The following is a 19,739-nucleotide window of genomic DNA, read 5'->3' on the forward strand; positions in this document are numbered from 1 at the left end:
CATGGTCCTGTCCTCAGCGAGCTTACGCTCCATGTTATGTCACTTACCCTTCGTACCACCCTGGCAGGAAGATGTCTGTGTCCACATTGTAGAGACCAGGAGGTTAAGCCTGAGGGATTCCCAGTTGCTTGAGGCCACCAGCTGGCAAGGGTCCATCGAGGACTCGGGAAGCCACACCCTTACCGGTAATCCAGTGGTTTCCAAACTGTGCTCCATGGCACCCTCTAGTCTGTCAGAGGTTGTCATGGATGGAGGGTCGTGACATGAGGGGTCAAGGGGAAGGTGTTCTCAGGAGCCCAAGAAAGACCTGGCATGCAAGAGAGATCGGAGGAGACCTCGAGGTCACCACAGCTCTTAGAGGGAATCAAGAGTAGAAGGGCCCTGGGGTGAAGAGGAGGCCACCCAGGATGGATAGTGCCAGAGACCAGAGGCCCCCGACTGACACCCCCAACCTGGGAATGAGGGAGGGGTGCTTCAACATGCAAATCAATCTACAGGCAAATAGAGCATTGAATTTTAAAATATATCTGAGGGGAGGTGGGCGGGGGGTGGGGGTGAGTGGGTGATGGGCACTGAGGGGAGCACTTGATGGGATGAGCACTGGGTGTTATTCTAGATGTTGGCAAATTGAACACCAGTAAAAAATAAATTTATATAAATATATATATATATCTGAGTTTGTGTATGAAGATTCGCATCAAAGAAAGTGATTTTTAAAAGAAATCACAACAAAACGTCAGCTGGGGGGTGAGATTCGGGCAAGTACTTTCCAATGTCCTTCTGTATATTTTCTGGGTTTTCACATGTTCCTTAATGAATATTTCATAAACAAAAGATACAAATGAAAAGGGAAACTTGTTTTTTGGGTTTTCCTTTTTTTAAGAAACAAATGAAGGGCTGTCCTGGTAACTGGATTATTCCACTAGATCTAATGAATTCATGTTACCAGAAATGATCGCCCATTCCAGTCTAAAAACAGAACACTTGGGCGTCCCTGCCAACATTTCCCAAGCAAGGGGAGGAGTTCTTTGCACGGATAAATAGGTGTCAGCACCCGTGAAAATCCAGCACTCCGGGCAGGCGGTGGCTTTGGAATCCACTGAGTACGTCCAGCTGTAGAGGCAGGTAATCCAAGATGCAGTGGGTGCGTCCTGGGAGCAAAGGAACCCATCTTTCTAGGGTGGTTCTAGGCCTTGGCCTGGAGCCTGGGAGGCGGGAGGGAGCCAGGCGGAGGTGTGCCAGGGCGCCGGGGACAGTTCTGGGGCTGGCCCCGGAGGCCATGCCCTCTGAAGACAAGTCTTCCCCTCTGGGTCTGAGTTTTCACACCTGCAAAGGGGTGGACATACCACTAGGGCTTCTTTGACTGTTCCTGCCTCCAACACTTGTGGATTCTGACTTTAGCCAGCTGGGTGCCCCCATACGCAGGACCCTCCGGACCCCAACACACCTGAGGTGCCTCCCCTTGTCCGGCACCCGGCACAGCTCTCACTCCGTGGTGCAGACGGAATGTTGCAGGGGGTCCCTCCAGGCAGAGCACATGGGGTCTCCAAGGGGGCCTGGCGGGTGGCTCCTCTCCCCTCTCCCCTCTCCCCTCGCCCCACCGGGGGCCTTGGCCAGGGAGACAGGCCGGCAGTGTCTGTCCAGCAACTGCTCAGAAACAGAGCCAGCCTGCCAACTTGCCCAAACAGAGTTCTTTTTCTCCAGAAATAATTCAAAGCTGGTGGGGGGGTGCAGGTGGTGGGCAGGATGTTTAACTCGTCCAAGGAAATGGTTGCATTAGCCCAAGAGTAAACAGAGAGTTGAGGCAATTGAGCTACTGTTGCCCCTCAGCTGATCTGAAGGTGTCTCTAGTGGCTTCTTGATGGAAATCAGTTCAACTCTGTCCCTTGCCCCCTCCCCTTCCTCTACTTCCCCTCCCACACCTCCTCTCCCCTCCCCACCCCTGAAGCTCTGCTTTTCTCCTCTGAACTCTGGGCCTGAGTGGGCAGAGGCTGAAGGTAAGTAAATAATCATGTTGGCTGCAGTCCCTGGCTCTGACGGCTCCTGCCACAGCTCCGTCCCCTCTCCCTGTGGAATCACAGCTCTGGCGTGGCTGGGAGTTTCAGGGAAGGGGTGCCCTGTGGGAGGAGATAGGCCTCTGGAACCCTGTTAGGAGCCCGACACCTTCATGGTTTCTCGCCCGTGAGCTGCTCAGCATGTTGTACTGAGATGGGGATTGAGGCTCAGAGAGGTTCAGCCCCTTGCCTGTCACCACACAGCAAGGGCAAGCAGCCAAAATGAAATCCTAGCCCAGGTCTGGGCAGCCCCGAGGCCCACACTGCGTTCCCCCCACCGGGTAGCCAGGAGCCAGGCCAAGCGGTGTCCTGCCCCTGCTCCTCCCGCCGCTGGCTGTGTGACTGCGGGCGAGCCGCTTCATCTCTCGGTGCCCAGTTTGTCGCCAGCGGGGAAAATGACAACAATTACCTCCAGTGTGATGTGGTCTTGTATGTTGGGTGCCCGGGAGAGTGCCTTCCCCTGGAAAGTCGCAAGGCTAACAGAGGCAGAGACTGGAGCACAGGCCACACTGAGAGGGAGGGGGTGGCAGTGGGAGGCGCTCGGGGCACCATCGGGCTCCCCAACACTTAAAGGAGCTTTGCCTTCCAGAGCAGAGGACAGAGGGCATGTCACCCCTCTTGGCTCTGGGGCTCCTGGTGGCCGGGCTCTGTCCCACTGTCCACTGCCTCCCGGAGGGCATGCGTGACCCGGAGAACGTCACCCAGGAGGATCTACCCAATGAGACGTCTGAGAACAGCCTCCGATTAGCCTCCAGCAACACCGACTTCACCCTCAGCCTCTACAAGGAGCTGGCTTCGAAGAGCCCAGACAAGAATGTCATCTTCTCCCCGATGAGCATCTCCATTGCCTTGGCCTTCTTATCCCTGGGGGCCCAAGGCACCACCCAGACCGAGATCCTCGAAGGCCTCAAGTTCAACCTCACGGAGATCCCCGACAGGGAGATCCACCGGGGCTTCCAGCACCTGCTGCGGGCCCTCCACCAGCCCAGCAGCGAGCTGCAGCTGAGCGTGGGCAATGCCATGTTTGTGGGGGAGCAGCTGAAGCTGCTAGAGACGTTCGTGGAAGACGCCAGGGCGCTGTACGCCTCGGAGGCCTTCTCCACCAACTTCCAGAACTCTGCTGCCGCCGAGAAGCTCATCAACGACTATGTGAAGAATAGGACGCAGGGGAAAATTGTGGATTTGGTCAAGGACCTTGACCTACACACAGCAGTGGTCCTGGTGAATTACATCTTCCTTAAAGGTGGGTCCCTGGCTTGGGGTTTGGAGGGAAACAGGGTTTTATTTTATTTTATTTTATTCTATTTTATTTTATTTTATTTTATTTTATTTTATTTTATTTCATTTATTTTATTTTATTTTATTTTATTTTAATTTTATTTTATTTTATTTATTTTATTTTATTTTTTATTTATTTTATTTCATTTTATTTTATTTTTTTATAAATTTATTTTTATTGGTGTTCAATTTGCCAACATACAGAATAACACCCAGGAAATAGGGTTTTAGTTCTGAGCCTTCGGGACCATTTCTGGCCTGTGTAGCAAACCGTGGGATTAGGGAAACCGCCACAGAGCAGGTGCCCTTGGTCTGGGAGTGGGCAGGAGTGGGAGGCACCACGTTCCCGGGATGCCCCCTGCCTGTAACCATTGAGTTCTTATTTTTTTTTATAAATTTATTTTTTATTGGTGTTCAATTTGCCAACATATAGAATAACACCCAGTGCTCATCCTGTCAAGTGCCCCTCTCAGTGCCAGTCACCCAGTCACCCCCACCCCCCCCACCCCCCGCCCACCTCCCCTTCCACCACCCCTAGTTCGTTTCCCAGAGTTAGGAGTCACATTGACTTCTTGTAGGGTTTTCCAAGTGACGCTTCGCCTCTGTAGGGAGTAACTGCAAAGGAGCCCGGCAACCCTTTGTCTGAGTCAGAGCAGCACTTTTTACTCCAACTCAAACGTGCCTGGCTCCCAGAAGGAAGGAGCTGTCCCTTCAAATTGCTCCAGGGTGGGCGGGAACTTCAGCTTCCTCCCTGCAGAGACACCTTTGGGGACGCTCAGGAAGCCCTTTGCCTGTGCCCACCGGGGCCATTCTGACCTGGGCTCCGTCCTGATCAGGGACTCTGGTCTGGGAGGTCCCAGCAAGGCTGGGGGCCGTCTGCACGGGGACACAGCATTCAAGGAGACCGGCCATCCCAGGGCTCTGCAACCAGGCTCCCCTGTAATCTTGAGGGTGGTGCCGGCAAAGGTCACCATCCCGGGAAGTGCCTTGGAGGGGGCACCATCCAAGACAAGACCCCTTCCCAGGCTCTGGCTGGTCCAAAGCCCGATCCCTTAGATAGGAACGCGACACTAACCTCCCCAGCACGTGCGTTCCTAAGAGGCGGAGAGCAAACAGGAAGAGTCAGCCCGTGGAGCCGCAGTCCTAGTGGGAACAAAAAAAGTGGACAGAGACCCAAAGAAGCATCATGGAGTCAGGGGGTGGCGAGGTGCCTGAGAGATAGGAGCTGCATGGAGACACACAAACCTACACTAGAGGTTCTGGCTGAGGTCTGGGGCCTGTGTTTCTGGCTGCAGGTGAAGGCACGGAACCAGATTTCTCTGTAAAACTAATCTGGACCCGATATGCTGTTTGCCTGTTGTATCTACTGATTTTCTCCTAGGATTTTCTCCTCCAAATTCTCCTCCTCAGGGACACACCAGCCCAGCCAGGCCTTCCCCTCCTCTCCTGCCTCGAATGGTGGGACACAGGCAGGGGGTTTGGGGTGGGTGGCTGCACCTTTCCCTGCAAGTCCCCAGGCTCTGGTTCCCCCAGGAGCTCCCACCCACCCCATTGAGGGCTCCAGTCCTCTTGCGCCTCTGTCTTCTGTGGACCTCCCTCCAGCCTACATGACAAGGCGTACATGGGCATGCAATCAATTATTAGCGTTGTCTCCTTTAGGGGGTCAGGGATTCTGCATTCCTCGCCCTGCTGCAGCCACCCACAGTGCTCCCAGGCCCCTCTCCCGTCTCTCCCAGACCCACCTCTCTCCTGCATCCACTATTCCCAGATTCCTGTCGCTCTCTCACATATCACAGCTAACCCAGTCTTTGTCTCATAGCCGTGTCCCGACCAGATCTGGGGGGCTCACCCCCACCCCCGGCGGCCACCCACTGGCCAATGCTTTCCTGCAAAGCACGGCAGGGCCAGTGGCGTGGCTGGTGCTCTGCTGAGTGTCTCCATCATTCAGGGGACCCCGGGCGGAGAAGGGGTGGAGGCAGGGCAGCCCTTGTGTTCACAGACTCCTCTGACCTCCAGCCAAGTGGAAGACACCCTTTGACCCCCGAGATACTTTCAAGTCCAAGTTCCAAGTGAGCAAGAGCAGGTCGGTGAAAGTGCCCATGATGAACCTTGAGGACGTGTGGGTGCCTTACTTCCGGGACGACGCGCTGTCCTGCACAGTAGTGGAGCTCCAGTACACCAGCAACGACAGTGCGCTCTTCGTCCTCCCCGACGAGGGCAGAATGGAGGCAGTGGAGGCCATGCTGCTCCCAGAGACGCTGAGGAGGTGGACACACTCCCTGCAGATGAGGTGATGACCCCAGGGTGCGGCCGGGTCTGCTTCCTCCTCAGCCATTCCCACCCCCTCCCCACCCTCCCTGGACTCTCCATGCCCCCCAGCACCCAAGGGCCTCCCTGATGGCCGAGGCTGGGGCTGCAGTGCTGGGGGAAGCCACCCTGGCACAGGTGGAGCTTGGGTTTACCCTGCCCTTTGCTGCCCCGGGGGGCTTTGGGCCTGAAGGTATCTCCTCTATGAGACACAAGGACCTGGGACCGGGACAGGGGCAGAGGCTGCCTCTGACTGCAACATGCTCAGGTCCCAGGGAATCCTCAACAGCCGGCATGCTTGTCTCAACCTCTCGGAGGCAGAGGGGACAGATGGGCCTGCCATCAGGTGAGGGCCAAAGCAAGACAGGCTCTGAGCAGCTCTGCGCCGGCTCTTACATTCATTCATTTATCCTTTCACCCATTTTGGCACAAGGTCACGTAGGTTAATGGGGAGCCTAGTAGGTGCCAGGCACTGATTTAGACCCCAAGGGTAGGTCAGCAAGTAAAACACAAATCTCCTGCCCTCGTGGAGCTTACTTTGTACTCAGGAAATGAGAAAGTAAATAAATATGACAAACAGGGAAATGATTTAGTATGTCGGACGTTAGGAAATGCGGATGAGGCAGTGGATGATAGAGCATGGTAAAGTGATTAGGAAAACTGGACCGACAAGGAGGTAGTTGGTGATTTTATTTTATTTTTTTTAAGATTTATTTATTTATTTATGATAGACATAGAAAGAGAGAGAGAGGCAGAGACACAGGAGGAGGGAGAAGCAGGCTCCATGCCGGGAGCCCGACGCGGGACTCGATCCCGGGACTCTAGGATCGTGCCCTGGGCCAAAGGCAGGCGCCAAACCGCTGAGCCACCCAGGGATCCCCTAGTTGGTGATTTTAAATAGGATTGCCATTAGGTGACATCTGAGCATCAATATGTTAGAGGTGAGGGGCTGAGGCCTGTGCGTATGTGGGGGAAAAGCATTCTTGGCAGAGGGAACAGCCAGTGCAAAGCCTCTATGCAAAGCCTGGAGGGTTAGTGAGACAAGAGAGGCTAGAGCAGGGTGAGAGTCAGAGGTCAGGGGGCTCCACGGGATGGCGCAGATTGAGGAGGGCCATGCAGACCCTTGGAGAAACCTTGACTCTTCCTCTTCTAAGTGAAGTGTGGAGTCCTCACTAGGTCTTGGGCCAAAGGGTGAATGATCGGAGTATTGTTTTAAATACACCCAGGAGGCTGAGTGGAATAGAGCACAGAGGACAGGCATGGAGGCAGGAAGCCAGCTAGGAGCCCTGTGCAGCGATCCAGGCAAGAAGTGTGAGGAGTCGTCAAGTTTCAGATGAACCTGAGGGTAGAGATAGGCTAGGACATGGCATCCAGAAGACTGATGTCAGGGGAACAAGCAAGGCACCGTGAGTTCTGGCCCGGTCCTTGAGGGTGGAGCCACTGGGAGGCAGTTCTGGGCTCTGTCCCTGTGATGGGGACATAAGGAAGACAACTGTGGGTCAGATCCCAGGAAGCCCCAGGACACAGGGACCCGGCTCTCCCATCCCTGTTCTCCACCCGCAATGCGTCCTTCCTTTAACAGCAGATAGCTTCCACCTGGCAGGGGCTCGGTGACTATCTATAATCGGATAGACTCGCCATCACACACCTTCGATTTACAAAGCACAGAGGAAATACGCCTCTACATGCTCCTAGCCCACGGTGGGTGCTCAATCAATACTTGTTAAGTGAATGGATGGATGGGAGAGTGAATGAATGTGGAGAGAAAGAGATATCTCCCCTGCTCATGGGACTCCAGGTTTATGGGGAGACACAGCCTCCCCTAGGCTGGCAGCTGTAAAACCAGTGACAAGAGTCTGAGGGATATAAACAGAGGGAGACGGAAGCTGGCAGGTGGTCGCTGATAGCTGCACCTGCTTTTGCTCCAAGAACGCACCAGCAGCTCTGCTCAGGAGCAGGAGAAGCCCCTGCCCTCAAGGAGCTCGCCAGACACCAAGAAGGGGACCTTCAATTGCTTGTTTCAGGATTCCCCGAGACCCTTTGAACGCGATCCCTCCGTGTCCAGCCCCTGCTTGGACACTACGCCTTCCCTCCGCTCTGTGGAGCAGCCCCTCTTCTCGAGCCTTCCTGCCAGTTCATCTATGTGCCTCCTGTTCTGCTCTTCACCCAGCTAGCCCCTTCCCCTCCCTCTGGACTCAGGCTTGATGGAAGCCTTCCTGGTGCCTGTGGAGCACGCTGTGGAATCCCCGTCAGAGACAGGTGTTTCCTGCTGCACTGCAGGCTTGCAGGGGAGGAGCAGGGCAGGTACTGGCACCGCCACGACCTCCGTACTGGCACACGTAGGCACTTGCCCATGTGCATGGATAATTCACATTATCCACAGGATTAAGCATAAGCACAGGAGGTCAAGAAACTGGGGAAAGGAGTACTTACTTCCAGCAAGAAGGGGATGGTTAGAGAGGAAACCAAGGAAGACCATGCTGTGAGGTGGGAGAAAGTGAGCAGTGAGTCGAGCAGGTGTTCAAAGTCATGTTTCTCATTTCCTAGGAGGATAGACAACCTCTACCTGCCAAAGTTTTCCATCTCCAGCAGCTATAATCTGGAAGATGTCCTTCCCCAGCTGGGCGTGAGAGAAGTCTTCACCAACCAGGCCGACCTGTCGAGAGTCACAGGGCACAAGAACCTGGCAGTTTCCCAGGTGAGCGGTTCAACTTTGGATAATTCATCCTCTGTATCCAAGCCTGAATGGTAAAGGGGAGGCAGACGTTTGGGGAACCTTGAGTTTGCATGAATAACTGCATTGCTCAGTACCCTGTCCCCCTCATGGTTCTGCCCCAAGCCCAGGAGAGCTGGGTGGCAAGCATGTTGGAGGCTAGTCCCTGCCTCCCCTGCAATATCCTGTGACACAGAAGCCACTCGTGGGGAAGAGCCTGTGCTGGAACCAGGGATGGACCCCACCCCATGCTCTATCTTTTATTGTCTACAGCAGCAAATAATTAAAGTGCTGGACCCCCTCGGTTTTTCTATAAAATGGGGGTGATAGTTCTTGGCCAGTGTGCAGTGTCCGGCAGAGTAGGGGAGAGGCACCAAGTAGTGGCAGCCGTCGGGCAGTAGTGATGGGTGTGAGAGGAGCATACAGGGCCCCTTGCACTGCACTCCCAGAAACAAGGTCCTCGGAGTGAAGCAGTTGTCTGAGCAGCCCTCCGCTCTCCTCTGCACCCCACCTTCCAAAGGACACGGTAATGGCAATGAAAGGGCATGCAGAAGGGCCTATGTGGTCCTCAGATGTGAAGCCACATCTTTGCACAGCAGCCTGGGCCCCGAGGACATTTCGGATGGGGCAGGAGCAGAGCTGAGGGCAGTGGGGCCCTTTGGGCCTGCGGGGCACCTGCAGCAGCTGCTTCGAGGTAGAGAAGCTGCCAGAAATTCGCTTGCAGGACAATCGCCTGGGTTGCCCCGGCCCCTCCCTCTGCAATAGCGAGTGTTTGGTGGGGGGACAGCACAGTGTCTGGACTCCTCAGAGAGGCCTCCAGCTCAGGGTGCCCCTCCTCTCCATCTCCGTGATCCTGGGCAGATGTCTCGGAGCCTCAGAGTCTCGGTTTGTACCTCTGTGTGTGGGAACCACGCAGGACCCCTGACAGGGTTGCCAGGACGAACGAAGCGATCGGTGACAGCCTGGGGTGGAGGCTGCATGAATGTCAGTCTCTTTGGGGCTCCCAGGCAGGCTGCTCACCCCTCGCCCACCGGATCTTCCCGCAGATAGTTCACAAGACCCTGCTCGATGTGACCGAGTTGGGCACAGAAGCCGCTGCCGCCACGGGAAGTAAAGTTGTTTTTTTTATCTGGAAAGATCGGCCCACTGGTCACTGTTCGTTTCAACAGACCCTTTCTGTTCTGCATACACCACAAAGATACGGAGAACATCCTCTTCTGGGGCAAGGTCACCAACCCCAATCAAGCCTAGGCCTCCCCCCGCAGAGGTGGGGCCCCTTTCAGAGGTCTGTGCGTGCAGCCTGGCCTCTCTGCACCGAGGAGCCACGTGCCAGGCTCTGCCCTGCTCATCCTTTAGAAGGTGCCAGTGACTACCTGCTGGCTTCCAGGGAGCCTGTAGGCTTTTTGATCTGAGGCCCTGAGGTCTCCAGACAGCAATAAACTATCTTTCTTGGACTGGACACTTCCTTTGTGCCTCTCTGCCCCAATCTGCCTGACTGCACACCCCATAGCTGCCTGTGCCCGGAGCCCAAGCTCTGGGACCTCCCGCTGGGCTCAGTCTCAGCCAGGCTCTGGGCACCTCTGCCTTGGGTTACCGTGCCCTGGTTAGAACCAGGCTTGGTGCTTGTGGCCAAGCCCACCTGACCCTCAGGCCTATGAGGGGAGGGGATCCTGCTGCCTGATTCCGTCTTCTGTGGGCTCCTTGTCCCCCCAGTCTTGCCCTTTCTTTCCCCTTGCCTGGGCCCAGGATGTGTCCACGCGCTGACCCCCAACCCTGACCACACCTGGCACAGCCCCTGGACCCCTCGCTCCCGGACCTTCTCTCTTCCAGGATCCCTCAGCAAAACTGGGGAGAGTAGCTACTTTGTGGGTTCCTGGTCAGAGCTCCTCACCTGCCTCCCGAGTTCTGAGTCCTCCCCAACAGATGAAGCCCTTAGCAGCCAGAATGGAGGGTGAGAGAAAATGAGCAATGCATGGACAGCTGCAGTTAAAGCCAGCCACACAGTCGTTACTCTGCTGGTGTTATCAGGAACTGTGTGATCTCTATGGCTGACGACCGACAGCTAAAGAGTGGAGATCTTTCTGCCGGGCAATCTGCCAGGACCACTACCATTTAGTCCTTGTGACCACCCTATGGGATAGATACTCTTCTGAGTCCCATTTTATAGATGAGGACTCTGAGGAGCAGAAAGTCTCAGTAGTTTTCAGCTAGAAATCATTACCAGCAGAGTGTGATGCCAACCTGCTCGATGCCACAGGACCTCTCTAAACCACAACAAGCTTCTGCCCTTAAAGATGCTCATGGTGATGACTCTCATGGGCTTTCATCTGATGGGCAAGACTGATGATAAAACTAGGCTCTGGAAGCTGAGAGCGGGGCACCAAGTTCATCTTTCTACAGGGAGATAAAGAGCTCTGATGTGCATATGTATAGTCAGAGATGCCTGTGGGTCATGCGAGAAGAGATGTCTGCAGCTATCTGTAGCTCGAGAATTTGGGGTGGAGAGACGGATGTCACGGTCATTGCGTATTGGTGGTTAAGCGAGACCATAAGAGGAGACAGGCACCTTAGTGTACATGGTGCTGAGACCCCAGAGGCACCCTTACCCAAACACCAACACATAAGGGGACAAGCAGACCACAAGGAGATTGCAAAAGAGCAGGAGAAGACACAGGAGGAAAAGTGTGGCCTTGTGAAGACCCAAGGAAGAAGATGCTGCAGCAGCAAGGGACAGTTGGCATGGAATGGGGCTGAGGAGCTCCGGAGGAGAAGGGTGAAGAGCATCCTCTGGAAGAGTCCGACACTGGTCCATGGGGGACCTTGGCAGGAACAATCCCAGGGGAGGGTGAGAGCAGGGACCAGCCATGGGGGGTGGGCAGATGAGCCGCCAGCTAGGGGAGCTATGATGTCAACACCCCTCCATAGCTGTTTGACATCGAAAGGCAGGAAAGAGGGGAGCTTGAGAGTCACATAGAATTAAGGGAACCGGGGGGGGGGGGGGCACTTGATGGGATGAGCACTGGGTGTTATGCTTATATGTTGGCAAATTGAACTCCAACAAAAAATAAATTAAAAATAAATTTAAAAAAAAGAATTAAGGGAGGATTTTCTTTCCATTTTCTTTTGTGATGAGAGACTTAAGCATGCTTACATAGTAAAAGTCAGCCAAAGAGCTTGAAGATAGAAAATAAAAGAAGTTAATGCTCAGCGGGGAGTCTCCTTAAGGATTCTCTCCCTCGGAGTGTGCCTGGGTGGCTCAGTGGTTGAGCATCTGCCTTCAGCTCTTCAGCTCAGATCATGATCCCAGGGTCCTGGGATCGAGTCCTGTATCAGCTCCCCACAGGGAGCTTCTCCCTCTGCCTATTTCTCTGCCTCTCCCTGTGTGTCTCTCACGAATAAATACAATCTTAAAAAAAAAAAAAAAAGGATTCTCTCCCTGCATCCCTTCCCCTGCTCATGCTCTCTCTCTTTCTCTTTCTCTCAAATAAATAAACAAATTTTTTTTAAAGTGACTTTATACAGACTCAGTTTCCAAAGCTAAAACCGCTCACTACTGGCCTAGCTGGTAAATCCCAACCAAGCTTTCTATCACCCTAAAGCCACCGGAAACTCATCACAGCCCACGAAACCCCGTAAGTACTTCCCCCAACTTCCCCCTTTGAGGCATTACTGAGATGCTGTCCAGGTGGTGTTCTTGCTTGCTCAGCAAGTTTATGAAACCCAGATTTGTGTGATCCAGGGAGTTCCCTGGGGATCTCTGTGGAGGAACTTCAACCTTAGGAAAACTCAGGATTCCCAGCAGAACGGGGAGGTGCCAGCTAAGGTGCAGAGGGCACATGAGTCTGGATCCCAGGGCTCTAAGCCCTGCTGAGGTCCTAAGTGCTAAGTGACCCAGAGGGGGTGGCCTTGTGCTTTCTGAATCTCCATGACCTGTGGGTGAAGCTCCGTGAAAACATGGGAGCTGGAAATCTGCCTCAGTACTGAGACCTCCTGGCTATAGTACACTCACTTCCTTGGAGCAAATACTTACTTTGCACAAATCCACACTTCTGTGCCCCTTCCACGGCGAGGAGGCAGTAAGAGGAATTAAAGGGAGAGAAAGGCGACAGCAGATGGAGCAGGGGAGAGACGTGTGAATATAAAAAGGGACACTTTGAGGTCGACTTAGGGAATGTCATTGATTGGATCGAGTAGAAGGAGGTAACACTCTGGCTGCCATATGGGAGGCTTGGGAACCTGGAAGACATCATCTGGTAAGACGAGTAACGTAGAGCAGTGCTTCGTGAGGTAGGCCACAGAGACCAGAGATGCCTGACCATCACCCACTAAGGAAAGCGCAGAGAGAAGCGGCTGATGTGGTCACATTCATACATGGGAATAGGGCGCAGCCCCACAGAGGAGTGAAGTGCTTCCCCACGCCACGGCATGGGCGAACGTTGAACACACTATGCTCCGTGAAAGAAGCCAGACACCAAAGGTCACGTACTCCATAATTCCATTTATATAAAACGCCTAGCCTAGGCAAGTCCACAGATACAGAGAGCACTTTAGTGGTCGCCAGGTGCTGGGGGGCGGGGAAGCATGCAGAGTGCTGCTTAGTGGGGCTGGGGTCTCTGTTGGGGGTGCCTGACACCGCCTGAACCTAGATGGAAGTGATGGCTGCGCAGCATCGTGCATGTACGCACCCCCGTCAAACTGTACGCCTTTAGATGTTTGATTGGGTGCATCTCACCTCACTAGACAGAGAGGGAGGCTTGCAGGCACAGGAACTCAACGCCTTGCCAGATCCCAGTTCTAACAAACCAACGGTAAAATGAAATGATGTGTAGGATTTGCTCCAAACAACCCGAGGGAGAAAAGGGAGTGGAAGGTATGGGAAAATGGTGCTGACCTCATATTAATAAAAATTGAAGCTGCTGGAGGTATGTGAGGTTCATTACACCATAATTCTTCCATAACAAAGATTTGGAACAAAAAAAAAAAAGTCTTATTCCCCAGTATTCAATGCATCCTTAGCACATAGTGGGTCCTACATAGTGGATGGATGGATGGATGGATGGATGGATGGATGGAAGGATGGACAGGTGAGTGAATAGATGGATGGATGGATGGATGGATGGATGGATGGATGGATGGATGAATGCAATGAGTCTCATGCCACACCCCTGCTATATCCTCCCCTAGGTGAACAAGAGAAACCCCTGAAGAACCTGTGAAGTCAACAACAAGGAACCTCATGGGTATTTATGTCCAGGCAGTGGATGAACACAGTAAAAGTAAAGTAATAATGAATCTGGGAGAAAATCAAGTCAGGCTCACACCCACTAACCCGTATAAACCGTGTCTCTGCACTCAGCACGCAGGCCACCTTAGTACCATCCCTGCCACCAGGCCACCTCAGGAAGGACAAGGCATTTCAGTTGCAAAAGTCTTGCAAATATGCTTCTGCTGAGTACACATTAACTTTTCTGTTGGTGCTCTGTCACAACGGAGAGTTCTTTTGGCTCTCCAGAAGAACTGGTTATTACAATATAGGCAAAGTGCAAAAGGAGTCACAGCATTTGAGGCCGACTTAGGGAATGTCATTGGTTGGATCAATGACAATTGATTGGATCAATTGAAGTTGTATAAGCCAAGCTTCTCGCAAGCAAGAACTATGACTCTGGCATCTGCGCTCCTGTGCCGGGCACAGGAGCACCTGGCGGGAAGCAGACGTCCACAGGTGGAAGAATGAGGCCAGGAAAGGGTGGTGTGTTGCTCCAGTTAGGTCAGCCCTTTACCGATTTTAAAGGCTGTCCCTATGCATCGCTAGATTGGATCTTCATGACCTCATCTCGAGCGGTGAGGAGGGTGAGGGAGGAATGACACTCGGGAAGGGCGTGCAGCGCTGGAATCGAGACTCCCCCCACCCACTGCAGGACACCAGCCCCAACCACAAAGCATCACACCTGCTCTGTTGCTCCTTCTTCCCTGTGCATGGGTTTCCACATAACCTTGAATTTAGGAGTGGGTTGTTTTCCTCATTATTGGGTGTGCTGAGAGTGGACATTGGGCCAAGGGAGCGTCAGTACAGCCTGTGTTAACCCCAGAGGCCCAAGCTGTCACCGTCCTCCCACAGGGACAGACTTCTGTGTTCCGGGCCATGCAGACCTGCCGGATCTCCTCCAGCTCCTTGGAGAGCACTCGACTGTAGCTGAGTGCGGGGCTGTGGGTGCGGCTGGAGCCCTGCCGCCTCCCCCCACCCCCGCTTGGTGAGCCTGCCACAGCTTGTCTCATTGTGACACATGCACGCAGGCAGCCCACACTCCAAGAGCTACGCATGTAGGCAGCTGTCTGGAGTGGTGTTGGCTTGCCCTGCCTCCACAACCTCCGACACGCTCTTCCTCCCCTTTCAACCTCTGCTGAAACTCCTTGCCTCACTCTCTCCTGACCCATGCTCCAGTCTTAGCTCAGAAACCACCTCTTCCAGGAAGCCCTCCAGGAACTCCCCGCCTTCTGTGCCTCCCGTAGGCTCCCCATTCACCCTGCGTAGGCCGCCTCTGATGGAGATGTGATCAGCCTCTCCGCATGCCCATCTTAGGCAATCACTAGCAAGCCTCTTCCAGGTAATCCCTCACGTCCCAGCTGCCAAATATTTATTGAATGAGGGAGTGAATGAACATGTTTCTCTCTGAGTCTCATTTTTTTTTCCCTGTCTGTCCAATGCTCAGATTGGATCATGGTGTCCTGGCAGCTCAATAGCTCTTTGGTTTGGAGGACTTGGCCACTCCACACAAACACCGCATCAGGTGAATTCTGTGTGTCTGTCCCAGTGGACCTGAGCCCCGGAGGGAGCAGCTGCGTCTCATCCATCGTGCATCCCTAGCACGTAGCTCAAATCCCGCACAGAACGCCCACAAAAACCTGCACATGGGTGTGAATAGCAGTTTCATTCATAATTGCCAAAACCTGGAAGCAACCAAGACATCCTTCAAGAAATGAAGGGAAAGATAACCCGGGGTTCATCCAGACAATGGAATATTACTTGGCCCGTGTTTGTGCAGTGAGTGAATGAATGAACACATGAATGGATGTTCAATATAATAACGGAATCAAAGTTTTACAAACTTTTCAGCAAAACCAGGATAAGTCACCAAAGCAGATGAGTGGGCAAATGGACAAATGAGGACTCCTCTGTTCTCAGCTGGTAAATGATAAGGAACAACCCTTTACAGATGAAGTTTTCCCAGGGGCTGTTTCTGTTGCTTCTCCCTTTTCCAGAGAGAACTCAAGGACTGCCTGCGGACATGGAAAATCAGAGGCCGGACAGGGCCGTGTGATGAGGATCAGTTCCATCATAATTAACGCAAACCCAGGGGTCCCCCGTGAGATTGCCACAGGGGGAGTGAGGGATGGTCTGGTTTTGGGGTGGAGTCCCAAAGGATGGTGCTTGGTTTTGTGGGGCTAAGTGTTGAAACCCTAGAAGGGATTTTTTTTTTTTAAAGAGAGACAGAAAAATAAATAAATAAAAAATAAAGAGAGACAGAGAACACACGAGCAGTGAGGGTGGGGCAGAGAGATCGAGGGAGAGAATCCCAAGCAGTCTCCACGTTCAACAAGGAGGCTGATGCGGGGCTTGATCCCCTGACCCTGAGATCATGACCTGAGCTGAAATCAAGAGTTGGACGCTTAACCAACTGAGCCACCCGGGTGCCCCTAGAATGGAATTTCCAAGGGTAGCCCATAAACCATTTGCGCTTTCAACAAATATCCATTGACAGTCCGCCCTGTGCTGAGTACTAGGAATTGAGCAGCGAATACACAGACAGAATGATGCCCTCATAGAGCTTACCTTTCGGTAGGAAAGCTAGATAAATATTTCATATCATTCCAGATGAGCATAAGAAAAATAAAGCAGGACTTAGGGTGGTGAGGGCAGAGGCAGGACCTCTCTAAGAAGGTGACCTCTGAGCAGAGAGCTGAGTGAAGTGAAGGAGTGTACAGAGTAAGTGCTGCAGAAAGGTGGTTCACTGTTCTAAGTAGCAAGTGCAAAGGTCCTGAGGCAGGATTGAGCTCTTAAGTTCTAGAGTAACAAGAAGGCCAGAGGTGAGAGCAGAAGGAGGGAGGAGAAGGATTGTCAGAGGGGAGGTCAGAATATTGCCAAGGCCCAAATCACGTAGGGCTTCCTAAGAGGTGGTGAGAAGTGTAGAATTTCTCCTCAGGGTGATGGCGACCATTGGCAATCTTGAACTAGAAGTGAATAAATCTGATTTGCCTTTCTTTTGAAGATTTATTCTGTTTATTTGAGAGACAGAGAGAGAGAGAGAGAGAGAGTAGGGGGAGGGGCAGAGGCAGAGGGTCTCAAGCAGACTTCCTGCTGATGGCGGAGGCCGATGCGGGGCTTGATCTCGCGACCTGAGATCATGACCTGAGCCGAAACCGAGTCAGACGCTTAACCGACTGAGCCACCCAGGAGTCCCAAATCTGATTTACCTTTTAGAGGTATCACAGCGACTTGACGGGATGAGCACTGGGTGTTATTCTGTATGTTGGCAAATTGAACACCAATAAAAAAATTAATTTATTATTTTAAAAAATTTAAAAAAATAAAAATAAAATAAAAGTGTCACAGCAGATCCCTCAGTGGAGCAAAGAGTTAGCTCACACCATTACTGAAATAGGTTCTAGTCTTCACTGAGATCTCCGTCAGAATCCTGCGAAGGGAGGCAGGTCTGCTGGGGTAATAGCATCTTGCTGCTATCTGGGGGCCCACCCCGTGCCGGGTCCTGGGCTAGGGCAGTATGGCGCAAGATCACTCGAATTCCTATAACCCTATGACGAGGGGATTCTTAGCACCACCCCAGAGAGGGCAAGCAGAGGCCCCAAGAGGTAAAGTGACTTGGCCAAGGTCTCTGGGCTCGCACATAGCAGCAGAGCCTGAGCCAAGGCCGGGCTGCCAGGGTGTCTCCCTGCACCATGAGATGCCTCCTCGCCTGCTCTCCTCGGGAGCGCCCTGCCAGTCCAAGACCAGGGATGAGCAACGGGGCTCAGGCAGGGTGAGTCACCCAAGGTCACATTCCAGGATATGGATATGGAGCTGGGATTTAAAAGGGGTCGCCTGGAGGAGGTGCTGTGAGCTGTTGGGTGAGACCCAAACTCTGTGTGTGAGCAGGAAGCAGGCGGGGTGGGAAGGAAGGACAAAGTGGACTGCCTCAAAGGTCGGGCGGGGGGGTCCTCTCCCAAGGAGATGAAAGGAACACCCAAGCAGCTGTCTTGTGTGAACAGAAGCGCACATCCCTGCACACCTGCTGAGAGAGCCCTTGGCACCAAGTGCAGGTGAGGGCTCTGTTTCCCCCCGAGGGCACACACCCCCAGGGGTGTTTGCCCACACCCGTCCCTGGGTTCCAGAGGTGCCATAGGTCTCGAGTCAGCTGAGTCTTCTCTAGGCGCCTCCCGGGCTTTGGGAGTGTCCTAGGGGATGACTGTGCTGGGGGAGTGATGATGCGCTGAGGGGCCCTGAGGACCAGGAGACCAGAGAGAGCAACCGTGTACCAGCGGTAGGATCACACTATCATAACACTGTTGTGCTGTCGTAATAATATTTATCTCCATTTTACAGGCAAGGGGACAGACGCTCAGAGCCACCAAGGGCTCAGCACCCCCAGGGTTCACACAGGCAGAGAAGACAGCCCTGAAGACACACTGGGCTTGGTGTCCAGACTGTGGACTCCCATCCCCAAGGGCTGCCAGAAGGTGACCCCCAAGCCCATTCTTGGTTCTTTCCCCGAGAGTGACGTTAGGGTTCGTCTATCCCTCAGCCGGGTGTGTGCAACCCTGTGACCCACATGCCACTAGCCCAAAGGATTTCTTTGGGGTTGAGCACAGAGCCGTGCAGGGCCCACGATGAAGCAGAAGACCTGCCACCACTTCCTCCGTGATCCTGAGCTGCAATGCTCCGTGCTGAGATGGACCAACCGGGGCAAGGTGGGTCAGCCCTGCTGCTCCAAACACTGATGAGTGAGACGGTTTGCCCAGGGCAAGGTAGACTGGCCCAGCAGCAGAGTCCCGGGAAGTCGGCCCCTTGCCTTCTCCACCAGGCATCACCCTGCTAGTTAGCATCAAGCCAGGGTTTGAGGCCAAAGGCCTGTATTCTTTCTCAAACAGCACTGGGTCCCTGTGGCTTCCATATCACACACATTCCAGAAAAGGGCAGTGGAGGGTGAGGGAAAGAATGTGGGGTTTGAAGGTCAAACAGACTCTCGTCTGAGCCCTTACTTTGTCCCATCCTAGCTGTGTGACCTTAGGCAAGCCACAACACCTCTCTGAACCTCTGAACCTCCACTGCCTTATCAGATCACTGGGGACCCTGAACAGTATTTGGGAGGGGAAGCAACTTTCTAAGATCACATCCTGGGGTGAGGGGCCCTGTGCAGTCAGGTGGGGTGGGGTGTAGAGCCAGAGTCCTCCAACTTCAGGTCAAGTGATCTCTCACAGCCAGTGACGATGGAGGGATATGAGCCAGAGCGAGGGATTACTATGTCCCGGGTGTAGACTGAGTTTGGGGATGGAGCAGTAAACAGAGCAAAATCAGAGTCTAGTGTGTGGCTAGAGGGCACACAGCAAGTAGACCACTGCATTTGTAGCATGTGAGTGACAAGTAAGTCTCACAGTCTAAGGGGTGGACAAAAGGATAGGTGACCTGGCAGGTGGAGGGATGGTTATGGGTGGGGGTAAGTAAGAGAAGAGAGAAAAAATGGTATAAAAATAAGGGCCCAGGGATCCCTAGGTAGCTCAGCGGTTTAGTGCCTGCTTTGGGCCCAGGGTGTGATCCTGGGGTCCTGGGATCGAGTCCCACGTGGGGCTCCCTCCATGGAGCCTTCTTCTCTCTCTGCCTGTATTCTCTGCGTCTCTTATGAAGAAATAAATAAAATCTTAAAAAAAAAAAAAAAGGGGGGCCTGGTCAATCCCTCCCATGGGGTCAGTCGATGATTCCAGAATTTTCCTTGCAGGTCATTCACAAGGCTGAGGTGACTCTGAATGGACAGGGCTCAAAGGCCATTGCCGCCATCAGCCTCCTGGTCACTCCCAGGCCTCACCCCAACCTGGACCCCGCACCCCCTCCTGGCACTAAGTTTAATCGACCCTTCCTGATGAGGACTTTTCACATGGACACAGGAAGCATGCTTTTTCTGGAGAAGATGGTAAAGCCACTGGGATCATGCTCCCCAGAGGCACTGGACGGTCCCGGGAGAACAGAGCTGGGGACCACCCTAGAGTCCCTGCTCTGGAGACTGAGTCACCGTCAAAGTCTCTGCGTGGCCTCAGAGACATCACCAGGTTACTGGGGCTTCTCTGCCTCTTTGTCTGAAGGGAAATGGGAGGCATTCCTGAAGCCGGCTGAGGGCAGG

General features: G+C 53.4%; 1 protein-coding gene and 1 long non-coding RNA gene across 2 annotated transcripts; one reads left to right on the forward strand and one right to left on the reverse strand.

Moving 5' to 3' along the window:
- The first annotated feature begins 973 nt into the window (after positions 1-973).
- SERPINA3 (serpin family A member 3) lies at positions 974-9,743 on the forward strand. The gene is given in 6 exon segments (XM_038545638.1): positions 974-1,125; positions 2,644-3,297; positions 5,349-5,622; positions 8,187-8,337; positions 9,399-9,461; positions 9,463-9,743. Coding segments are annotated over 5 exon segments (1,266 nt in total). The 5' UTR covers positions 974-1,125; positions 2,644-2,660; the 3' UTR covers positions 9,604-9,743.
- On the reverse strand, positions 5,725-10,082 carry LOC111097150. Its single transcript, XR_005363725.1, has 3 exons — positions 9,246-10,082; positions 8,073-8,380; positions 5,725-7,105 (listed from the first exon to the last, which is right to left on the reverse strand). It is a non-coding gene; the product is annotated as an uncharacterized LOC111097150 (long non-coding RNA).
- Between the last annotated feature and the right edge of the window lie 9,657 nt (positions 10,083-19,739).

Source organism: Canis lupus, chromosome 8 (genome assembly GCF_011100685.1).
Source record: "Canis lupus familiaris isolate Mischka breed German Shepherd chromosome 8, alternate assembly UU_Cfam_GSD_1.0, whole genome shotgun sequence".
Taxonomy (NCBI): Eukaryota; Metazoa; Chordata; class Mammalia; order Carnivora; family Canidae; genus Canis; species Canis lupus.